At 40.9% G+C, this 23,260-nt stretch overlaps 1 protein-coding gene across 1 annotated transcript in view; it reads right to left on the reverse strand.

Annotated features, from left to right (window-relative positions):
• MCMDC2 (minichromosome maintenance domain containing 2) overlaps nt 1-23,260 on the reverse strand; it is a gene marked incomplete at its 5' end in the record, with an annotated part of 2,309,393 nt that overhangs the window by 735,154 nt on the left and 1,550,979 nt on the right. Inside the window, 1 exon segment of the mRNA XM_044067368.1 lies at nt 18,594-18,609. Coding sequence (XP_043923303.1) covers nt 18,594-18,609 — 16 coding nt within the window.

The following is a 23,260-nucleotide window of genomic DNA, read 5'->3' on the forward strand; positions in this document are numbered from 1 at the left end:
ATTGAAACTAAATACCTTATTGTAACCTTGCTAATTGTTTTTGGAGCTTTTCTCCCCAGGACTCCATTAAAACGGGCTATTTTGGCCCAATGGACTATCCTAGTAAACCAACTGCAAATAAAATAAATTTTAGCTGTGAGAGGTTGTTTCTGTATGAATGTCATTAAAATGACAGTTATACACCTTACTTTACTGTCTAATTTATAATTCTTTTGATTTATCTGGACTGTTTATACATTAGATTTTAATGTGTATGCTATCCATTTTTTAAATATAAGCATGTTGTAAAATATGTCTTTTTTGTACAGATCAGCTGTAGTTTCCTGCTCTTTTGCAATGTTTTCTTAAGCTAAGCGGTTGTGTGAGGGAAGCAGTCTTTATCAGCTCAGCTAATTTATTTTCTTTATCCTGTAACTGCTGTTTCTTTAACGCTTTACTAATCCAGATTTTTATTGTCTTGTGACTGCTGTATAAGAGTTTCATTTTCTTTCTGTATTTCTGCAAGGGGTGCCTGATATTTCTCTGTAACATGTTCTGCTGAATCTAAAGCTCCTATGCGCTTTTGAAAAAATGTTTGTATAACTTGTCTAAACTTTCTGAACTCATTTTGTCTGTCTTTTAGAAGTTTATTAAATTCTTTTGTGACAAGATGTACTAGAGATTTTGTCAATAACTGATTTGACTGTTGTTGCAACTCTGAAATTAACCTTTCACATTTCGGACAGGACATAATGTAAGCATATTATCTTTTGCTGGTTCTTCACCATTAGAATATATGTTTGTACAATCTAACCTTTGAACAATGGCCTGCCATTGTACACAGAAAGCAGTTTCACATGACTCACACAATAAACATTTATTGTCATATCACACATGGTTTTCTTTGAGATACCAGTCAAATATTGTAATCCATTTGCATAATGCCTATCAACTTGCCCTTATAACATTCTACATTTAATAATAATAATATTCTGTGTATACTGTTAGAAAAATATGTATTAATGTATATGTTTAGTGCTTATTAGAAGCAAAGAAGGGATTAACACATTTTTATTCTATTAATGTTATGACAAGAAAAATGAATTCATATGAAACTGCAAGAAGCTTTGAAACTGCAGTGTGCTTTCTGCAAGTTGGCTTCTGACCCTGGCAGCTGCTAGCACAGCAAAAGTTAATGTTTATGCTTTCCACAAGTGATTATCTGCTGGGTCAGGAAATTAAAGTGTAAAATAATGAGAATCTTCTGCTCTATCCTGCTTGAACAATTGGCCTTGTACATGTTCCTAGATAACGCACAGCTGCAAGGAAGAAGTGATACATGAAACAAAGAGTTGGTTAGAGAAATGTATTGAGAACTGTTTCTGCTATTGTGCTTGAATTAGCTTAGAACCTTGAGTGGCAACTTTCATAAAAGGACATTATAACTAACCAGGTGGCTAGCAAGGCCACGTTGTTTACCAAAATTCTTTTTTAAGCAAAATGTAGTATCAGCACCTCTGATGAATAGAATATTGTAAGCTAAAATGATGTAAAATAACTTGTGACTGACCACGTCAGTCTGGTAGGCAATGGCTAACAAGAAAGACTATAAAAGTTGTGTACTTCCTGTTTTATTCAGACAAAATTCTGTACTTGTACATTTTTTGCCTCCTGGTGTACACTAGTAAAGAACCTGAACCTGAACCTCCTGTGTATTGATCTTTTTATTGCAGTATTTTTCATTTAACAGATTGGTCCTTGCGTACCGGAATCCCTCAAATTGGCTACGGATCAGAGTGTAGCGGTGGTCGAAAAACGTATATGGGAGAAGACACCAAAATGGTTCTTCTTGAGAGAAAAGACCTCCGACTGAATTGTCGTTCAAAGAGGCTGGCCACTTTCTGATCTGTGACTGAGGAGCGGATTTCCACTTCGAACCTTGCTGGTCAATAACGGAGGCTCAGGTAGGGAGAAATTTTGCCTTTTTTCTGTTTTAGATCAGGGACTAGGTTACAGTAAATGTTGTTTTTGTCAGATTTGTTATACAGATCAGGGACAGAAAAGTTACTGTTTTTTTTTGGTCATAGATCAGGGTAACAGAATAAGGTAGGCAGTTATTCTAGATAAACTGTGAAGAAAAACTAAAGTCGTGGTACCACGTGATAGGAAGGGTTACGTAACATTTTTTCAGTCAGAATAACATGGGAAATCAATGCACTAAAACACTGCGAGATCCACATTTAACTGAAGACGCAAAATACATGCAACTACAACGTGTTGATAATGTTAGATATTATGCAAAATGGGTTAACAAATATGAATTTGATGGTAAATTAGACAAATCTTCACTTGTTAAACTTATTAAACAGCTTAAAACTGATGCGAGAGGTCAGGTAAAAAAACAACGACAATTAGGCATTCCTCAGGCACACAGGTAGATTGAGGAAGCAAACCGTAGGGAACAAAAGAGTAATAATTCAAAAGCATTGTTCTTAGACAAAGAAGATAATAACATAGTAATAGCGACGGCTCTTCCGCCCCCTCCGCTTCCCTTACCAGGATATGAAGTGAGTGGACAAGCTGGTCCACCTCCGCTGTATCCTGATATCCCAGCAAAACCGAAACCGTTTGTTAGAGATCCCATTGAGACTAGGTCCCGAACACGTAAAACACAGGGGGACATAGAATCATATCAAATAGAGAAAAATTTACAAGCTGAGAGTGAGGAAGAGATATGTCCACTCATAGAAGTACCAAATCCACAGGCAGGACAGGCCGGACAGGACCCGACTCTCTTGGTATATAGACCATGGACACCGGAGGATATCCGGAAGGCTACTGAGGGAATCCCCCATCCCAAAGTTAATTTTGCAAAATTCTTAGAAGATTTACAAGGCATGAGGTTAAGTTACCACTTAAATGGGGAAGAAGTGGAAAAAGTAGTTAGACAAATTGTAGGTCCAGATTGGCACATGATTTGTGGCACCTGGAATCCTCGTAATGCAGAATTTAAGCCACTCACACATAGTGACGCAGAACTAGACAACAGAGTGAAGGGCCTTACAGACCGAATCTCTGAAAAATGGAAACCTAGAGCAGACTGGACTTGTATTAATCAATGTATACAGCAAGAAAATGAAACGGTAGATGGGTACTATGCCAGATTATTAGAATGTTTCAATAACCACAGCGGTATGACAATTCCTGAAAATCAGACGAATGATTCCCCATATGAACAACAATTGAAAATGCATTTTTAAAAGGTTGCATTGCACATATTAGTAGCTTCATTATGAAGCATATGATAGATCATCGAACTAGTAGGTTACAAGCCTTACTTGAATATGCTAGACATGCTGAAAGACACTTTAATAGCAAAAAGAAAAATAAAGTGCAAGTCTTCACTGCTGAAGATGGAGCTGAGGTTTATGTATTACAGTCTGGTAAGAAGGGTAAGAGAAATGCCCAGGGAAACAAACAATCTGACAACCAGTCAGAAGATTTTGAAGAGAGGAAGAAAAAAGGTGAATGCTTTAAATGCGGGAAAAAGGGACATCTAGCAAGGGATTGCAAACAAAATAAGAAGATAGCTACAGAAGATAAGGGAGATGAGGACTGACTATATGATAGTACACCATATGAGGGTCAGGAGTCATCAAAAAGAGACAATAAAGAAAAGACAAATGTAAATGTGATAGAAGGAGTAGAGGAAGTGCAAGTAGAAGTAGAAGATGAAGAAAATGAGATTTTAGACTTAGCATTATTGAGCCTTGAGCTCTACCTAGCAGACACAAAACCGGAAGTTACACTTCTGGTAGAGGGGAAGGAAGTTAAATTCCTGTGTGACTTAGGGGCATCGCGGACTCTGATAAACCCCTCCAAGTTACCAGAACATTCAGAATCACTTGATTATATATTAGTGAAAGCTGCAAATGGACAGCTATATCGGGAACCACTTTCCCATGATATAGCAATAACTGACCCTGTTTCAGGGATGACTAAAAAGAGTAAAATTGTTGTTTCTGCAAAATGTCCAGTGAACCTATTAGGTAGGGACCTTATGCAGATACTTGGCATAGCAGTAGTTCCAACTATGCAGGGTATGGAGGCACAGTGACAAATGGATACTTTTGTGGTGCGACCGGAGGGTGAAACTTTTTACTGGTACAGCCAGGACTTGGTTACAACTGGTCCAGGGGCAGTGACCGAGGAACTGATGAATGTAGCCATCAGTAAATTCCCCTCCCTTGACAGACAACACTCGTTGCATTGCACTCTGTATTACTGTAGCATACCAGGACCTGATAAGGAATATGAGCAAGAATTGTTCAAAAATCGTGCAAACAGATTAATATTACGTAATCTGTACTGGGATACTGAGGGGAACAGTGTTGTTAGTTGTTCATTACCTCAAGAGTTCCTTGCACTTTACAAATCTAATCAATTACCACGTTAGTTTAACTAAAAACAGAAGTACAAAATGGGCAGACCTAGGAGAAAAAGTCACAAGATGGGAGAAATAAACTGACTCAGAATTATCAGAACAGGGAATACAGAAACAAAAACTGAATTGGTTAACACAGACACACCCAGCTGTACACTTGCAGTCTAGCGATGACAGCTGATTAGCACTCTTATGAGAAGAAGAGGGAAAAGCCTTATGTGACATACCAAAGATTCTTTGGTCAACAGGCAAATCAGATGTAGGACTTATTCGAACAGCAGGACCAGTTATTATTACGCCAAAGTTAGCATTTAGACTGCAAAAGAGACAATATCCTTTGAGAAAAGATGCGGAGATAGGAATCAAACCTATAATAGCAGCATTACTTAAGGAAGGAGTACTGGTGGAATCTCCTGATTCACCATGTAATACACCCTTATTTCCTGTTAAAAAAGCAAATGGGGAATGGCGTATGGTCCAAGATTTACAAGCTGTAAATGATGCCGTAATACCTAGAGCACCTATGGTGCCAGATCCACACACTTTGTTAAATGATTTGAAACCTCACCAGAAATACTTCTCTGTGGTAGATATCAGTAATGCATTCTTTTCAATACCTATACATCCTGATAGCCAATATTGGTTTGCAATTACATTTCAGGGGAAAAGGTATACTTATACTCGACTACCACAGGAATATTGTGAGAGTCCAACAATATTCGCACAAGAAATGGCTAGTAATTTGGCGGGATTCACCCCACAGGGTAGTCAGATTCTACTTTATGTAGACAACATCTTGCTAGCAGCCCCCACTCAGCAACAATGCAGGGAGGATACCATAGCACTATTAAAATTCTTAGCAACACAGGGACACAAAGTAAACAAAAACAAATTTCAGCTTTGGAAAAAGCAGGTTAAATACCTAGGATATGTAATATCCAAAGAAGGTATAATACTACATGAGGATAGAAAAACAGCAATTTTACAAGCACCCAAACCAACAACCAAGAAGGAAATTATGTCCTTCCTGGGAACAACCAACTTTTGCCGGAGTTGGATTCCAAACTATGCTTTGGAATCTGCTCCGCTGACTGATTTGATATACAAAAAGCCGATGGCAGCACAATATTTGTTACAATGGACACCTGAAGCAGAAATAGCTTTCTGCAGGTTGAAGCAATTGATAGCTTCTTCATTAGTCTTAGGACTACCAAACTATCATAAACGTTTCTTTCAGACTGTAGACTGTAAACAGGGATATATGACATCAGTGTTAACACAACAGCATGGGGATAAGCAACGTCCCATAGCTTACTATTCATCACAGTTAGACCCAGTGGCGCGATCCTTGCCCCACTGTGTACAAGCAGTAGTCGCAGCTGCAATGGCAGTACAGGCTTCAGCCTCAGTAGTGTTATTCCACCCTCTCACATTGAGAGTGCCTCATGCAGTCGCGATAATTTTACTGCAAGAAAAAGTAGCATATCTTTCTCCTGCTAGACACATTTCCTGTATGACTATACTGTTGAGCCAACCTCATATGACAATTGAACGATGCACGACATTAAATCTGTCAACTTTGCTCCCAACCCCTGCGGATGGCACACCGCACAGTTGCCTGCAGGAAATTGAGCAGAAAACATTACCTAGACAAGATCTCACGGATATTCCCTTGGATAATGCTGAGGTGACATATTACATGGACGGCTCATGCAGAAGGAACCCTACAGGGAAAAATCTAGTGGGGTATGCAGTAGTTACAGACACTAAAACCTTACAAGCTCAATCCTTACCACACAACTTATCTGCACAAGCAGCAGAATTGATTGCCTTGACACGAGCTTGTACTTTAGCAAAAGACAAATGTATAAACATATATACTGACAGTCAGTATGCTTTTTCTACTGTACATGTTTTTGCGCAACAGTGGAAAATTAGAGGGATGATAACATCTAGTGGCAAACCAATTAATCATGCGCAATTTATTTTAGATTTGTTAGAATCCATTCAGTTACCTACCAAAGTAGCTATTTGCAAATGCATAGCTCATACGAAACAACAGGACAGAATTTCAAAAGGTAATGCGAGAGCTGATGCAGCTGCAAAGCAAGCAGCTTCAGACTCAGAAACTTTTCTTCTAGATGAGGAATTACAACCCTCTGAAATTTTAGATCTAGAAACATTAAAAACAATGCAGATGCTTACTACCAAAGCAGAAAAACAAAAATGGGAAAGACGAGGAGCAATCCTTGAAAACGGACTGTACATCTCTAAAGAAAAAAAAAAAATTTTGCCGTCTAATCTGTTTAGATATGCAGCTTTGTTGAGCCATGGCCAGTGCCATGTCTCAACAGGGGGGATGGTACATTTAGTAAACCGAATATTCCAAACATATGGATTTACAAATTATACAAAAAACTTTTGTGCGGCATATCATGTTTGTAATAAACATCATGCACAAGGGGCATTAAAACCTAAACAAGGGAGTTTTCCTACACCGCCATATCCGTTTCATACCATTTGTATGGATTTTATAGAATTTAACAAATGTGATAAAAAAAAGTACTGCCTTGTCATTGTAGATATGTTTTCTAAATGGGTGGAAGCTTTTCCGACCAAAAACCCATATGCAACAACAGTGGCGAAAGCCTTCATAAAGGAGATTATTCCTAGATTCGGCATACCAGAAAGGATTTATAGTGATAATGGCACACATTTTTTGAATCAAACCATACAGCAGTTGGGACGTTTCTTTGGGATTTCCCTGAAGAACCATTGTGCTTATCACCCTCAGTCTGCAGGACTGGTGGAGAGGCACAATGGAATCCTTAAAAATAAACTTAGAAAGTTAGTTAGTGAGACACAGAAGAACTGGGTGTACTGTCTGCCTCTGGCACTGCTGAGTATGCGAACAGTTCCAAATGAAAAGGGTTTAACTCCTTTTGAAATGGTGTTTGGGAGGGCATATTATGTACCTCAGTGGAAAGCTCTCATGCCTGCAGAACAGGAGGCTGATAGTTCACTAGCTAGTTATATGAGGAAACTGTTAATGAATAAATCTCTTTTGCAGTTTAACTCTGTTTCAGATAAAGAACAGACCAGACCATTGAAAGCGATTCTAGCCCCAGGCACATGGGTCTGGGCAAAGGTAACAAAGAGGAAGAATTGGGCAAGCCCAAAGTGGGAAGGACGTACCAGGTATTATTGGCAATGCCTACTACGGTCAGAGTAGCTGAGAGGACTTCTTGGATTCATTTGACGCATTGTAAACCGGTAAAGAACTTTCAGCTTGATAAGAACATTGTAACTGTTACATAACAAGAACAAAATGATCAAGAATAGAGCAAATAGAAATGCGGAGCAACCTCAAAAATGTTGCATAATCATCTTATTGATTGTACACTTATTAACTGTACTAGCGACAATTTTCTTTTTGTTGTGGTTTTTCCTTTTTTCAACCACACAAGTAAAGTTGGATAAACTTGATGAATCACCCATAGACTGGCATCCAAACTTTAACAAGTACCTAGCAATTAAACGTGTATATGCTGAGACTTTAAACATTTCAAACTGCTGGATTTGTACAGCTATGCCAACAGCATATGGGGGACTACTAATGTCCGCTATTCCTTTAGGGATCAATGAGACTTGGGGAAAATCTGCTTTTTGACACTACAACTGTGAGATCACAGGATAAAATAGCATTGTATTTACCTATTACACAAAAGGGGACTGTGTGTTTTTGTAAAAACGATACTCTCCAGGTGGGCTGGAGTAACTGTAACATAACAATATCTTATAAATGTTATATTAAGACTAGTAATGGGAATACTGTTTGCAATACTAACTATGATTCATATTTGAACTCAGTGAAAACAACATTGAATGAAATGCAAATAAATCCTGTTTTGTTTAAACAATTGTCAATAATAGATAAGAAAATGTTTCATGCAGGGTATTAGCACTAAAGGTGAAAACTGTTATTTTGTGTGTGGGAAAAGGGCATACAAATGGCTACCTGAGAATTGGTCCGGCAGTTGTTTTTTCGGCTACCTGGTTCTGGCCATACAACACACTGCAGAATTGCCTCTGGGAAAAATACGGAACGTAAGAGATGTTATCAAGAAAACTGAAGATCCAATTGAAAAACCTGTGAATCCAGTAGGGTGAATTGAAGCAAGCTGGAAAGACCATAACTCAGTGAAAGACAAAGACAAATTGACACATATGGACTTGAGTGACGCTGTTATATCTTGGGCAGGTATACTCCCAGCATATGGTGCAGTAAAATCGATTTGGGAGCTGAGAAAACTGTTGAAACTTCTTGACGTAATGAGTAATGCAACTTTTTCTGCTCTCGAATTAGTGACTGATGAACTGAATTCCATGAGAACTGTTGTGTTGCAAAATTGTATGGCTCTCGACTTCACCCTGGTGGCGAGAGGTGGTACGTGTGCGCTGATAAAAGAGGAGTGCTGTTCTTATATACCAGACAATAAGCATGAGATTAATAACCATCTGGAAGTGATTCAGCAAGTGTCGACCATGACCAAACCAGGCCCAAACCCACTGATGGACTTTTTCCAGAATTTGTTTGGGGGGTGGGGTACCATCCTAATGAACATTCTGATTGCCATTTGTGTAGGCTTACTCCTATTGGGAGCATGTATTTGTTGTGGAATTCCCTGCATGAAAAGATTAATTAAAGATTTCATAGATATGTCTGTCTCTGAAACCCTGTATCAAGACATTGAACTTGAAAAACTGGTTCCAAATGAAATTTTTTCCGAAGTCTAAACTAAATGACTCTCCTAACTGCAAGTCCTAAGTAGAAGAGGTTAGGAGAAGAAATAAAACTGTTTATGCTTTTGAGAACAGAATAAAAAGTATTAACAGGGGGGAAAATGTTAGAAAAATATGTATTAATGTATATGTTTAGTGCTTATTAGAAGCAAAGAAGGGATTAACACATTTTTATTCTATTAATGTTATGACAAGAAAAATGAATTCAAATGAAACTGCAAGAAGCTTTGAAACTGCAGTGTGCTTTCTGCAAGTTGGCCTCTGACCCTGGCAGCTGCTAGCACAGCAAAAGTTAATGTTTATGCTTTCCACAAGTGATTATCTGCTGGGTCAGGAAATTAAAGTGTAAAATAATGAGAATCTTCTGCTCTATCCTGCTTGAACAATTGGCCTTGTACATGTTCCTAGATAATGCACAGCTGCAAGGAAGAAGTGATACATGAAACAAAGAGTTGGTTAGAGAAATGTATTGAGAACTGTATCTGCTATTGTGCTCAAATTAGCTTAGAACCTTGAGTGGCAACTTTCATAAAAGGACATTATAGCTAACCAGGTGGCTAGCAATGCCACGTTGTTTACCAAAATTCTTTTTTAAGCAAAATGTAGTATCAGCACCTCTGATGAATAGAATATTGTAAGCTAAATTATGTAAAATAACTTGTAACTGACCACGTCAGTCTGGTAGGCAATGGCTAACAAGAAAGACTATAAAAGTTGTGTGCTTCCTGTTTTATTCAGACAAAATTCTGTACTTGTATGTTTTTTGCCTCCTGGTGTACACTAGTAAAGAACCTGAACCTGAACCTCCTGTGTATTGATCTTTTTATTACAGTATTTTTCATTTAACATTACCAACATTGCTTTCTGTTATTGTGACCTCTAATGGCATACATACTTATATGTGACACAGAAAAAAAGTCTTACCTCTTAGCAAGAGAATAGGTGATCAGGCTGTTGTTGCAGATGGCTGGAAAATGTTCCCTAGTCACTCAAGAAGCTGGTGAAATGAAGCTGGCAGTGGACGGCTTCGAAACTTTATTCTTCACCTGACTTGGAGAATTTATGGCACTGTGACTTTCCTTTCCTGCACCACAGTTTCCATCTGGATTCAGATGTCTGTGAAACTGTACTGCTGCAAGCTGTGAAAACTGAAGTGCTCAACATAAATGTTAGTTAATGCGCCTTTCCTAGAGTGACCTTATACAAGGAGCAGAGAAAGGATCAAGATTGTTATCATGAGCCCAGGTTGAAAATCTCTTCCACTTACTAAGGTAGAGTTTCCTGGTGGATGGTCTATGGGAAGCCAGCAGAATTTTCTGCACTGGGGTAGTTATATCATTATGCCTGAGGACTAGCAGAATTGGAGGAACCAAGCTGTCAGCTTGAGATTTTGAAGGTTTGGGTGCACCAGTCTCTGAGGGTGAGACAGCAGGTCTGGTACTGGGTCCAGAATCCATGGACTTTGAAACTGATGAGGCCATAAGAAGGGGAACTAAATTTGTTGAGGCCGATAGGGTGCAATAAGGATCACTTTGTTTCTCAACCTGGCTGTTTTCTTGAGAAATAGTGGAATTAGAGGGAAAGGAAAAAGGCATAGAGGAGACCCGGGGGCCAATCTAGGAGAAGAGCATCGCTCGGTGACTCCCCCTGCAGGGGGATTAGGGCAAAGTAGCTTCTGCACTTGTTTTGCGGTGATGCAAAAAGGTCACAAAAAGGCTGGCCCCAGTGATGAAAAATCCTCCTTGCTATCTCAGGATTGAGAGACCACTCATGAGACAGTAGACTATATTTGCTCAGTTTGTCCGTTATCACGTTTGAACTCCACAGGATGTGCATTGCTATCAGAAAGTGGTTGGAGGAAATAGCCCATTGCCGCACTCTGAGGGCTTCTCAACATAGGCGGTAGGACTTTGTTCCTCCTTGTTTGTTAATGTACCAGACTACAGACATGTTGTCTGATCAGATTGCAATGGTCCCTAGGGAGAGAACAGATTGAAAGGCTTGCAACGCTAATAGCCCTGCCCTCAACTCTAGGACATTGATATGCAGATTGGCATTTATTGGAGACCAAGTGCCTTGAACTTTTCTTTCCCAGATAATACCTACCCAACCCATCTGGGAGGCATCTGTGATTACTATGGCCTTGGGTTAAGACGGGACAAATGGACAGCCTAATAGGATTTCTTCAGATTCCATCCACCAGATTAGGTCTTTTTTGCAGTGACTGGTGATTAGTATTTGGTATTTCACTGGATGGGTTAGAATAAACCATTGGGATGCTAGAAGCCATTGTAGTAGCTGCATGTGGAACCTCACTAATCGGACTAGAGTGATGGTCGCTACCATGGAACCCAATGCTTGAAGGACTAGTATTTCTGGAATTTTGTTTTAGTAGAGATCTGCTCTGAGTTACAGCACAATGGCACTAAATATACAGAACCAACTGATATTGCCAACATCCTGGCAGATCGGTTCAGTACTAACTTTACCCCTCTCTCACCCCCTAAAGGGCCCATTTCTGTACGGGAAGAATGCAAAGTTCCTGCAATCATGGCTGCACAGGTAAAAAACACACTCTCCAAAGCCAAGAACATAGCATCCATGGGACCTAACAACATCCCAGGCTGCGTTCTACATGAACTACAGAATGAAGGCACCCCACCTAAGCGCCATATTTAATCATAGCCTCACCTCAGGCTTTGTGCCCACTGAATGGAACACAGAGACGGTTATCCCACTCTACAAAGGGGGAGCCACCACAGACCCCGGGAACTACCGCCCCATTAGCCTAACGAGACTGATCTGCAAGGCCATGGAACGTATCATCATGGAACTTAAAAACAAAGACATTGGTAATCTCTAAACTCTGGACCCCACCCAGATTGGGTTTGTAAAAGGCAGATCATGCCTCCTAAACCAGATAGACTTCTTTGAAGCAGTCACCAAAGCCGTAGATTAAGGTAAGGTAGTTCACACAGCCTACCTAGATCTCGCCAAGGCTTCTGACACCATCCCCCCACTCTGGAATTATAGATAAACTCACTAAACTAGGTATAAATGTCACAAGATGGGTTGCCAACTGGCTCACTGACAGAACCCACACTGTGAAAGTAGCAGACTCCAAATCCGACTTCAGACCAGTGACAAGTGGAGTACCACAGGGTTCAGTCTTGGGTCCTCTCCTGTTTGATATCTACTTTTCTGAAGTACAGGCTAACACAGAAGGTCTTTGGCTAATGACGTTCACAGATAACTGCAAACTAGGAGCCATAATCAAAACTCCTAATGATGTGGACATGCTACAAAAGGGCCTCACTGAGACAGATGCCTGGTGTCACAGCCATGGCCTCAAGCTCAATGCCAAAAAGTGCATTGTCATCCCCTTTGATAAAAATTCTGTACCCATAGTCTACTTAACACTGGAAGTGTGATAACAGACCTTGGGACACAGGTGGACAGTTGTCTCTCCATTGATAATCACATCACCACAGTAGTCAGGAAATCCTTCTACATGGCACACGTCATCACAAAAGGTTTCTCATCCAAGAAAAAAGAGATCATTGTTCCCCTCTACTCGTCACTCATTAGACCCATTATAGAGTACAATGCCCCTTTTGGTATGTACCTCACAAGACATCTACAACAACTGGAAAGGCCACAGAAATACCTCACAAAGAGGATTACCAGCTTCAAACAGATGCCCTATGCAGACCGTCTCAAAAAACTCCAGCTTTACTCCATCACATATCGCCTACTCAGAGGTGATCTCTGCCTAACATACAAAGCTATGTCAAACCCAGAGCTGTTGGACATGCTCCACTTAAAGAAATCCCAATCCCTCCAACCTACATGCTCTAGGGACCTAAACCTTATCACCACAATAAACAGAACATGCTGGAGGGATAGATTCCTGTCTCAGAGACTTCCCATACTCTGGAACAAGCTATCTGTCTATATCAAACAAAGCTCCTCATTAGTACTCTTCAAGAAAAATCTTGATGCTTGCATGGGAAATTGAAAATTCACCCTGGGGATCACCTCTAGGGCTCTGCTCGACAGGGGCACAGGAAAATAATTTTCACGGGTGACGAAAGCCATGGTACCTTTTTGTCTAGGCTTATATAGGCCCTAGGGCCAATAGCTAGTACCTACCCATGAACCTATGAACCATAGTATAGGATGTACTTGAGATTTTATCTTCTGTAATTTGTGCTGAGGAGGGGAGGCTACACAAGAGATGGTGTTCAGATGAGCTCCTATGAATTCTAAAGTTTGAGAGGGGCTTAGCTGAGATTTTGTTTGATTAACTGTGATGCCCAAGCTCACAAACAAATGCAGAAGGAACTCTGTTGCTTGAAGAAGTAGATGCCTGGTGGAAACAATGATCAGCTAGTCATCTAGATATGGAAACACCCAGAATACTTGGAATCTCAAATGAGCTGTTACTGCTGCCATACATTTGGTGAACACCCTGGGAGCTGTGGTGAGACCAAAAGTTAGCATCCTGAACTGAAAATGACTGGCTCCTAGCCAAAAGTGGAGAAACCTTCTGGAGTGTTTGTCCATTTTTATGTGGTAGTATGCATCTTGAAGGTCTGTAGAGAACATCCAATCATTTTCCTCTAAAAAGGGAAGGAAGTATAGAATGAACTGTGACCATCTGGAATTTGGACTGTTGAACAAATTTGAAGGCTGAGATCCAGAATAGGTCTCCAGTTCCCGGTCCTTTTGGCACTAAAAAGAACCTTGAGTAAAATCTGGATCCTATCTAGTCTGGTGGGACTTCTTGGATGACTCTTTGTCTAGCAGCTCTTGGATTTCTAAGGCTTCTTGGTCTCTCTAATTGGGAAGAACATCGGGGAGTCTTGTTAGAGATCTGGGATAAAGGGTGAAGGGGATAGAATAACCTCTGGTAATAATTCTCTACACCCAAACATCTGTGGTTAACTGTAGCCAGACTTTTACATGCAATGAAAGTCTTCCTCAACCACTTCCAGAGGTAAGAAATTGGGCCCCCTTTCAGGAGCACTGGTAGGGATGGCCAGAGAAAGAGTCTCTGGAACCCTGATTCTGTGGGTCACATCTTTCTCAGGGTCAGCATCTTTCATTAGAGCTCCCCCCTCTGCCCCAAGGGGAGCCTCCACCACATGTGTCCTGGAAAGGCCCTTGGGACTTTTTGAACCACATCTTTCCACTCCTCTGATTCCTAGAATAGGACCATTTGGGAGTGGAAAAAGTATGCCCACAGCAGACAGGGTCTTCTCATCTTTCTCACACCTGGCTAGAGTTTCTTTAACCTTGGGGCCGAACAAAGAAGATCTGTCAAAGGGAGCATTGACAAAGGAAGACTTGAATAGCTCCACAAACTCACACAGGTGCATCCAGTCTGATAGCAACACCTGAACCAGCTAACCTGGTCGTCCCTTTGGCTGGATGTGAAATGAGCCTCATGGACAAGTTAGAAATAGACTCCAGGGTAGCTAACTGGGAAGCCACTTTCTCTTGGACCATATCAGATACAGATCCTGCTAGGGTACCCAATAGTTCCTTGATCAGATCCCTCTGGAGCCTAGTAAAGTGTGCCAGGAAATTCAAGGACCATAATGCAAAGGGCAATGATGCATAAACCTGGTTTCCAAATGTGTACATTGCTCTAGTCTCTTGGTTAGGGGGATGAACAGAGAAACTTTCCTCAGCTAGTTCCTTTTTGGTGTCCACCAATACCACCATGGCATCTATTGCTAACCCTTTAGCCCAGTGTTGGTGGTCCTCAGGTGCAGAAAGGATCTTATCTGGTCTCTGGAGAATTGCTTCTATGGAGTCAGGAGATTTCCAAGCCCACTGAGTGATCAGTTTAATGAGAACATCAGTGGGAGGGGTCAACCAGAAAGTAGATGGATGAGAACACAAGGCTTGCAAGTACAAAGACTCCTCAGAGGTAGGGGTTTTGGGCTTCCAGTTACCCCTCTGTTTAAGGATCTCAAGAATGTCTTCAAAGGAAATGTCTTCCTTGGGTGACTGGGTGGAACCCTCTGCATCATCAAAATCAATGTCCTCAGTGATGGACTCTTCAGGGGAGTCCAGGTGTTTCCTCTTACATGTTTTCTTCCAAGAAGACTCCTCAGTGGAAATGTCTAAGGAGGCCTCAGAAGAAGGGTGGTCCTCAGCAGGGATATCTTGCAACCTTGGAGATTGCTCTCCAGGTGCGGAGGTTGGTGGAAGCTCCTGGTAAGAAGGGGTCAGTGGATAAAATTCTGATACAGCAGGAGCCACCTGGGAGCCTGTGATGGCCAATGCTCTCTCTACATAGCCTGGAAAACAAGCCCCCGGAGGAGGGATGGCAGCCTGGAACCGAGAAAGACAAACATGGAACTAGGCTCACACCCCGCCCCAAGGGACCCACCTCCAAAGCCAGAGTCAAGGAAGGACCCCCAGTTACTGAAGTCTCAAGAGGTAAGGATGTCTCTGAATAAAATCCAAGAGTTGACTCAAACCTCTCAGGCCTGACAGCAGAGCCACAATCTCAGAAATCCATCAGTTCCGAAGGAACCAAAGAAGTCAGCGCTGAGTCTGGAATTGAAAACAAGGTAGCTGTCAGTGCCACAACAATAGAAACCTGAGTGATTGGAGTAGAGAGCTCTAAAGCCTCAGAGGAGGTCAGAGGAGGAAGAACTGGAGGAGTCCTGGGAGAAAACATCCCTGCTCCAGAAGGGAGAGGGGGTTGGGAATCAGTAGAAAGTCCCCTAGTGGTGAAGAGCTGGTCCACCAATCTTAACATATCAACTTCAGTGAGACTTCTGGAGAAGTGACCAGACAATTCAGAAGGAGATTCTGGCCTTTCTATAAGGGGACTGGGAAGGTGACCAAAGAAGAGGGCGATGGAAGGGGAAAACTTTGTCCTGGGTGTATAAAGAAGATCAATTTTTGGCTCAGAAGGGGGGGTATATGACCTATTGTAGTGCTGAAGGAGATGTTGGCACCAAAGTGGAAACTAAAAAAGCTGGTGATGATGCCGGTGCTGATGCTGGCACCAGTGCCTAATTGGGTAGAATGAGTCCATTCAGAGAGCTTCAGAATCTTAGCTCTTGGTTCCAGGAAGGAATAAAAAAAGGGGACTTTTGTTTTCTTGACGTCAGTGCTGATGGAGACGTCAGCACTGAAAGACTAGTTTTGGAACCAGAGAACTTTGGAGACGTATCAGACTTGGATAAAGCTTCTTCAAAGGGGGTCTTAAGAAACCCTTTAAGAGTAAGCTTGTTACAATGTTCTATCAAGGCCCTAGTACTGAAGGCCTGACAGATGGAGCACTCTATGTCTAAATGTGGAGCACCTAATCAATAAACACGAGCCATATGCTCATCAGAGTTAGGCATTTTTCAGCTGTAGTCCTTGCACTGCTTAAATCCAGTTGTGCCTTTGGACTTATCTGCCATATTGACAAGTGGCAGAAAAGTAAACAGTTGCACCACACACACACACACACACACACACACACACACACAAACACAGAAAGATAGACAACAAAAGGAGAAGGTTCATCCAAGAATGGTAGAAAGCACTACCAAAATGGTAGAGAGAAAAGGAGAGAGGAAAAACTACCAGCAATGTTAGGGAAAGGAATACCAATGGTAAAGAAAGTATAACTACCAGTGATGGTAGAGAAAGAATACCAACGGGTACAGAAATGCACTCACAAGTGAAAAAGGTGGGTAGAGAAAAGAAAAATATTAAAGTTTTATAGGAAAAAAGGTAGAAAGACTAATACATTTTAAATATTACTTAGCTACGAGAGGAGAATTGGCTGACGCATCTTGCTATAAGAGTGGCAAACGAGATCTGAGGTGAATTGGAGAGGGGCATTGTGGGTAGACTATTAGCTTGAGAGATTTTTGGCTGGCAGGAGCTGTATAATGGCTGTACCAGTTCTAAGGATCAGAACCGACTACCCAAGAGTCAAGAATAGACAAAGATTGACAACATCAGATTATATATTTTTGCCTGAGAGACATACTGGATTTTTACTACTGATATATTGACAGCTTGGTAAAGAAGTATTTTATCCAGTGACTACATGAAGCATACTGAGTAGAGGTTCACTGCATTACCCAAAATCAAAGAAGAGTGTAATGCAAAATGTCAAATTATGACAGCAAATGCACATGAACTAAATCCAACAGGGTCAGTTTTGAAATGCTCTACTTCTGTCTCTGCCTGAGATTTCTTTAAGTACTTTCAGATAATAACAGTGTTCAGCTACCTAACAAGTTAAGACTGCAATTCTGTCTCCACAGCTTTTAGCACAGTATGCCTTTAAATATTATTTCACAATTTTAGCCACTTGAAAGCATGTTACAGTAGCCATGGCATGATATAGTCGAAAGAAAAAGAAGTTATGCCTTACCATAAAGTTCCATCTGTGTTGTCGACCTTCGCTAATCCTTGATTGTGGGCTTGATTCCAAGCCTTGGAACTAACTCGGCTGTTTATTTCAGCTCGCGCCTTCCAAACTCTCGAGCTAGGCTTTACCCATAATGCCCCTCTCAAAATTACCTCAGATCGAGTTTGCCCAAAATAGTGGCAGACAGAAAATAAGAATAAGACACCAGGTATGTGTCCCTAATATGAAGCCAGTTCTGGAAAATTTGATCCGCTAAGAGTCTCAGGCTGGGGGAAGGAGGGGGGATGTCAAGGATTAGTGAAGATCGACAACACAGAGGGAACATTATGGTAAGACATAAATTATTTATCTAATGTTGTCAATCTTCACATAATCCTTGACTGTGGGACAGAGTCCCTAGCCACCTGAATCTTGGTAGGACTCATGGAAGAATATTCCTAAGCACCATCTAAGCGAATAATGCTCGTCCCCTAGAGACATTATCCAATTTGTAATGAGTGATAAAAGTATGAGGAGAAGACCAAATGGCTGCTGCACAAAAGTCATCTAAAGAAGCTCTGGCATGAAAAACTGCAGAAGTTGCCACCGCTGTAGTTGAGTGAGCTTTTATTGGACATGAAAGGGTGAGTCCTTTTGATTGACAGATAAATGTGATACAATCTTTGAGCCATTTTGCCAGAATAACCTTGGAAACTGGATTACCTAAAGAATGCAAGGAAAAAGCAACAACTAGCTGGCCAGATTTTCTGAAATCCTTTGTTCTGTGGAAGTAAAGATGTAGCTGTCTGTGGACATCTAGTGAATGAAGGGAATACACCCCTTTATTAGAAAAGTTAGGGAAAAAGACCAGTAGTTGAAGTGTCTGATTAATATTAGATTCTAAGACTACCTTCAGTAAAAAGGATGGATTAGTCCTAAGGGAAACCTTGTCTTTGTGAAATATTATGTAGGGTGGTTTGCAGGACACACCTGAAGTCCAGCTACTCTTCTGGCAGATGTAATAGCTACTAAAAATAAAGGTTTCCGAGACAAAAACTTTAAGTCACAAGTAGGTGATGGTTCAAAAGGATCCAAGCTAAGGGAATGAAGGACTAATGTTGGATCCCAAGGAGGACTGGGTTCTTTAAATGGAGGTCTTAACATTAGGACCCCTTTTAAAAAGGCTTTACAAAGTTTGTGCGACATAAGGGATGCTCCATCAAACCCCATATGGAAGTTCAAGATTGCTGTTAAATAGACTTTAATTGTTGAGAAGGAGGAACCAGATTGATAAAGATTAGCTAAAAAATCCAAAACTTTATGAACACGGGTCGAATAAGGATCAAGTTTGTTCAAAAGGGTCCAAGTTGCAAATTGTTTCCATTTACTTTGATATAGTTTCCTAGTTTAGGGTTTGTGATGGGCCACGATGATTTGATGGACAGGAAAGCAAGAAATGCCTGGCAGTCATGGGAATTGGAGAAGCCACATCGTGAGCTTGAGATGATGGAGGTTTGGATGAACAATGTCCTCTGGATGAGACAGCAGATCTGGAGCTGGGTCCAGTATCCATGGTTTCTGAAGAAGATGAGGCCAAAGGAAGGGAAAACAAACTTGTTGAGGCCAAGAGGAGCAATGAGGATTATTGAGTTCTCCAACCTCTTGGCTTTCTTTAGAAACTTGGATATCAAAGGAGTTGGGGAAAGGCATAGAGAAGACCAGGGGGCCAGTCATGGAGAAGAGCATCTCTGGGTGACTCCCCTGGAGGGGGGATCAGGGCAAAGTAATTGCTGCACTTGTTGTTTATAAGGGTTGCAAAAAGATCACATCAAGGTTAGCCCCAGTGGCAAAAAATCTCCTTCACCACTACAGGATTGAGAAACCACGCATGAGGTATGAGAATGAATTTGCTCAGTTTGTCCACTATCACGTTGGAGCTCCCCGGAATGTGCATTGCTGTGAGAAAGTAGTTGGGCAAAATCACCCATTATCAAGCTCTGAGGGCTTCTTGACACAATGAGTAAGATTTGGGTCCCCCTGTTTGTTGATATACCAGACTACCAACATGTTGTCCATCTGAACTGCTACTGTTCCTAGAGGAAGGGCATCCTGAAATGCTTGCAACGCTAACAGCACTGCCCTCATCTCTAGAATATTGGTGTGCAAGTTGGCCTCCGGCTGAGGCCATGTGCCTTGGACTGTCCTTCCCAGATAATGCCCCCCCCCCAATCTGGAAGGAGTCTGTGGACACTATGGCTTGGGGTTGTGGAAGGATGAATGGTCAGCCCGAAAGAATCTCATTGGAGTAGAGCCACCACAAAATATCCTGTTTGCAGTGATTGGTAATCAAGATGTGGTGAGACATTGGTTGATCTATCAGAGACCACTGGGAGGCTAGTAACCATTGTAAGATTCACATGTGGTATCTTGCTAAGGGAACAAGAGTGACTGAGGCTGCCATCGAGCCTAATGCTTATAGGATTAATCTGGATGGAACACGTTTGCTCTGGATAATTTGGCTGACCTGAGATCTGCTCCCTTGTAGCCTTTCCAGTGGAAGTGAAGCGATTCCTGCAGCTGTGTCCAACAAGGCTACAATGAATTCTAGCTGTTGCAAGAGTTGCAAATTTGACTTTCCATAAATGATTGTGATGCCTAGAGATGCACAGAGATGCAGAGTGTAAGACAATCCCCTCGCCGTAAGGAGCTGATCCACCAGTCTCATAATGTCCAATTCAGAGAGACTCTTGGTGGATCAAACTGAAGCAGTCGAAGGAGACCTAGGGGGTCTCAGATTGACAAAGGTCCTCAGTGGTCTATCCTTGAATGGGTCAAGAGAAGGAGAATATCTGGATCTTGGAACAAAAATAACTTCAGACTGCTCCGGTACCAATGAGTTACTTGATGCCGAGGCAGTTGAAGTCGACTCAGAAATCTTGGTAGGTGCTGAATCTTTTTTGCCATCTGGTGCTGTGGAATTCTTCAACACCAAAGGCTGCTTAGAAATCTTTTTCTGGTGGTTCCAAAGTGCTAGGAATTGAGGAAGGTCACTTCTTGAAGAAGAGGATGATGATGATGAAGAACTGGCTTCCATTTTGGACCTAGAAATGGCCTCTTCAAAGTCAACTTTTAGCAGTCTTTTAAGAATAAGTTTGTTTTTTCATTTGGTGAGTGTCCTAGCAGAAAAACCATGGCAAATTGAACAATACACTTGCAGGTGAACTTTACCTAGGCAATATACACAACACACATGCCCGTCTGACATTTCTGTCACTTTTTAAACCCTGAGATGCCCTCAGATGACTCGACCGGTGGATTCAGAGTTATCAGCCATAATGGAAACAAACACACACACAAACTCATCAGAAAAAGAACAGATAAAGATTTCGTTTTTTTTTTTTTTTTTTTATTTTAAGCAGGGGAAAAAAAGAAAAGAAACACCAAAGATGGTAATACAGAATACCTGAATAGGTCTAAAGAACTACCAGCAATGGTACTGAGGACAGAACTACCAATGGTAGTGTTGTAGAGTGAGGAAGAGGTCCACACATATGCTATTTAAGATAATGAGAGGAGTACCCATCAGGACTCGAAGCAGGGTTCAAGTTTCATTTGGAACTGGTGAGTTTGTTTGACAAATACGGTTTTGAACTCATGCAACTGATTTGTAAATACTGTCAGCTGACTGTTGATGATTTAACGGGGGAAATAACTGAACTGGGCCGTAGTATAAAAAATGCATGAAGACTTTGTCCGTTATCATTATGATTATTCTAGAATTTTCACTACTATAAACCAACAACTAAGTAAGAATTCAGAAATTAAACTAAAAAAACTTAAAAGGGACATTGAGGCTTACAAAACTCAGTCTGCATACCCGGCTCCGCCCCCATCACAAGATAGGGGTTATTCTGGTTACCACCAGGTTAGTTCTAAATGTAACAGTATAAACGAATGTAATGGGAGGCCAGTAAACTCTTATGTGAGTTCAGTTTCACGTAATGGTGGGGAGCAGAGGGACGATAATCAAACGGTGGACAATGTCAATGTTCCTGATGATATTATGGCAGGAAGGCAGAACAAATGAATAATTTAGGTAGTGGAGAACAGGCTTCTTTTTCCAACAGGAGCCAGAATCACCAGAAGCAACACAATACAAGGGAGAAGACAAACAACAGCAAGAAAGGCCAATACAAAATGAAGAATTAGATGGTAACCACCCGAATGTGTACTACAATAAAGGTGGTGATTTTAAAGTCTATAATTCTTCCAACTACTCAATTTCAGAAAACCTCTGTGAACTTTTTTCTAAAGGTTTGACTTTTGTTCCTTCATGCCATTTTGACTTACCTGGTACACTTATTGATTTAAAGTTGTACATTCGTAAACTCAATTTAGCCATGCTTATGGGAAATAAGGAGTTGGTTAATAATGTAGTGAGGGTTCCTAGTACTTTTAATCCTCCTGTCCTTCCCTTATTGTCCCTTTTTGAATTTTTATGTGAAACGGAAATTAGGAGTCTGTGGTTTAAGAAACTCAATACTGGCAGTCTTAACATTTCTGAAAGTGAATCGGAAGCTTTAAAAGTGGTAAAAACTTTACCGTTGCGTATTATGAAACCAGATAAGGGAGGGGGTTTAGTGCTGATGGATTTAGGATTATACACTGAAAAGATGAAGAGTGTGTTGGAATGTGACACTTATGTGTTATCTAGTATAAACGAGTTGAACATTGCATACAGATGTATCAACAGCTTTCTGAACTATTTATTTTTAGAAGGACTGATAGATTTAAGCACTTTCAATTACTTAATGGTATTGTCACCAAGGATCCCCTCTTTATTTAGTTTGCCTAAGCTCCACAGAGGAATTGAAAATCCCCCAATGAGGGCTTTAGTAAACGTGAGATCATCTATAACTTATGCTAGTGCTAAGTTTCTTGATAACATTTTAAAGAAATATGTAAAAAAGGAAGATCAAATCTGTAAGGACTCGTGGGCTTTCTTGTCAGCTATAAACCAGATACCTTACCAGGAGACAATTAAGTTTTTAACTATAGATGTCACTGATTTATACTTCTGAATACCTCATAGCACAGGTATTCAATGGGTAGCTGAAAGAATGTTACATCATGGGGCTGAGAGTAATGAAGTGAGGTTGGTCCAGGAGCTTTTGGACATTATATTATCTAACAATTTTGTGATGTTTGATAAGGAGATTTATTTGCAAAAAGTAGGTGTGGCAATGGGGTCCCCATGTGGGGCAAGATTTTTGAACTTAGTAATGGCCGAGAGGGAACACCGACATGTGTTTAACATCCCTGATTTTTCAACTAAGTTGAAATTTTATTCTAGATTCCTGGATGACATCTTTATTTTGTTTGATTGTGACATGTTTGAGGTGGATTCCTTTTTAGAGCAGATTAACATCAGTACTACGTTTTTAAGGTTCACACATAATGTGGCTGTAGATAAAATAGCCTTTTTAGATGTGCAATTGTCTAATGATTGTACAAATAAACAGTATGTAGCTAGATCCACCGTAAAGAAACGTATTTCAGCACACTTTTGCATTACTCGAGTGCCCACCCACAGCAACAGAAAAAAAGTGTTGTCAAAGGCCAATTGGTTCGTGCTGCCCATATGGTAATCAAGGATG

This window comes from Protopterus annectens, chromosome 3.part1 (genome assembly GCF_019279795.1).
Source record: "Protopterus annectens isolate FY-2018-M chromosome 3.part1, PAN1.0, whole genome shotgun sequence".
NCBI classification, from domain to species: Eukaryota; Metazoa; Chordata; order Ceratodontiformes; family Protopteridae; genus Protopterus; species Protopterus annectens.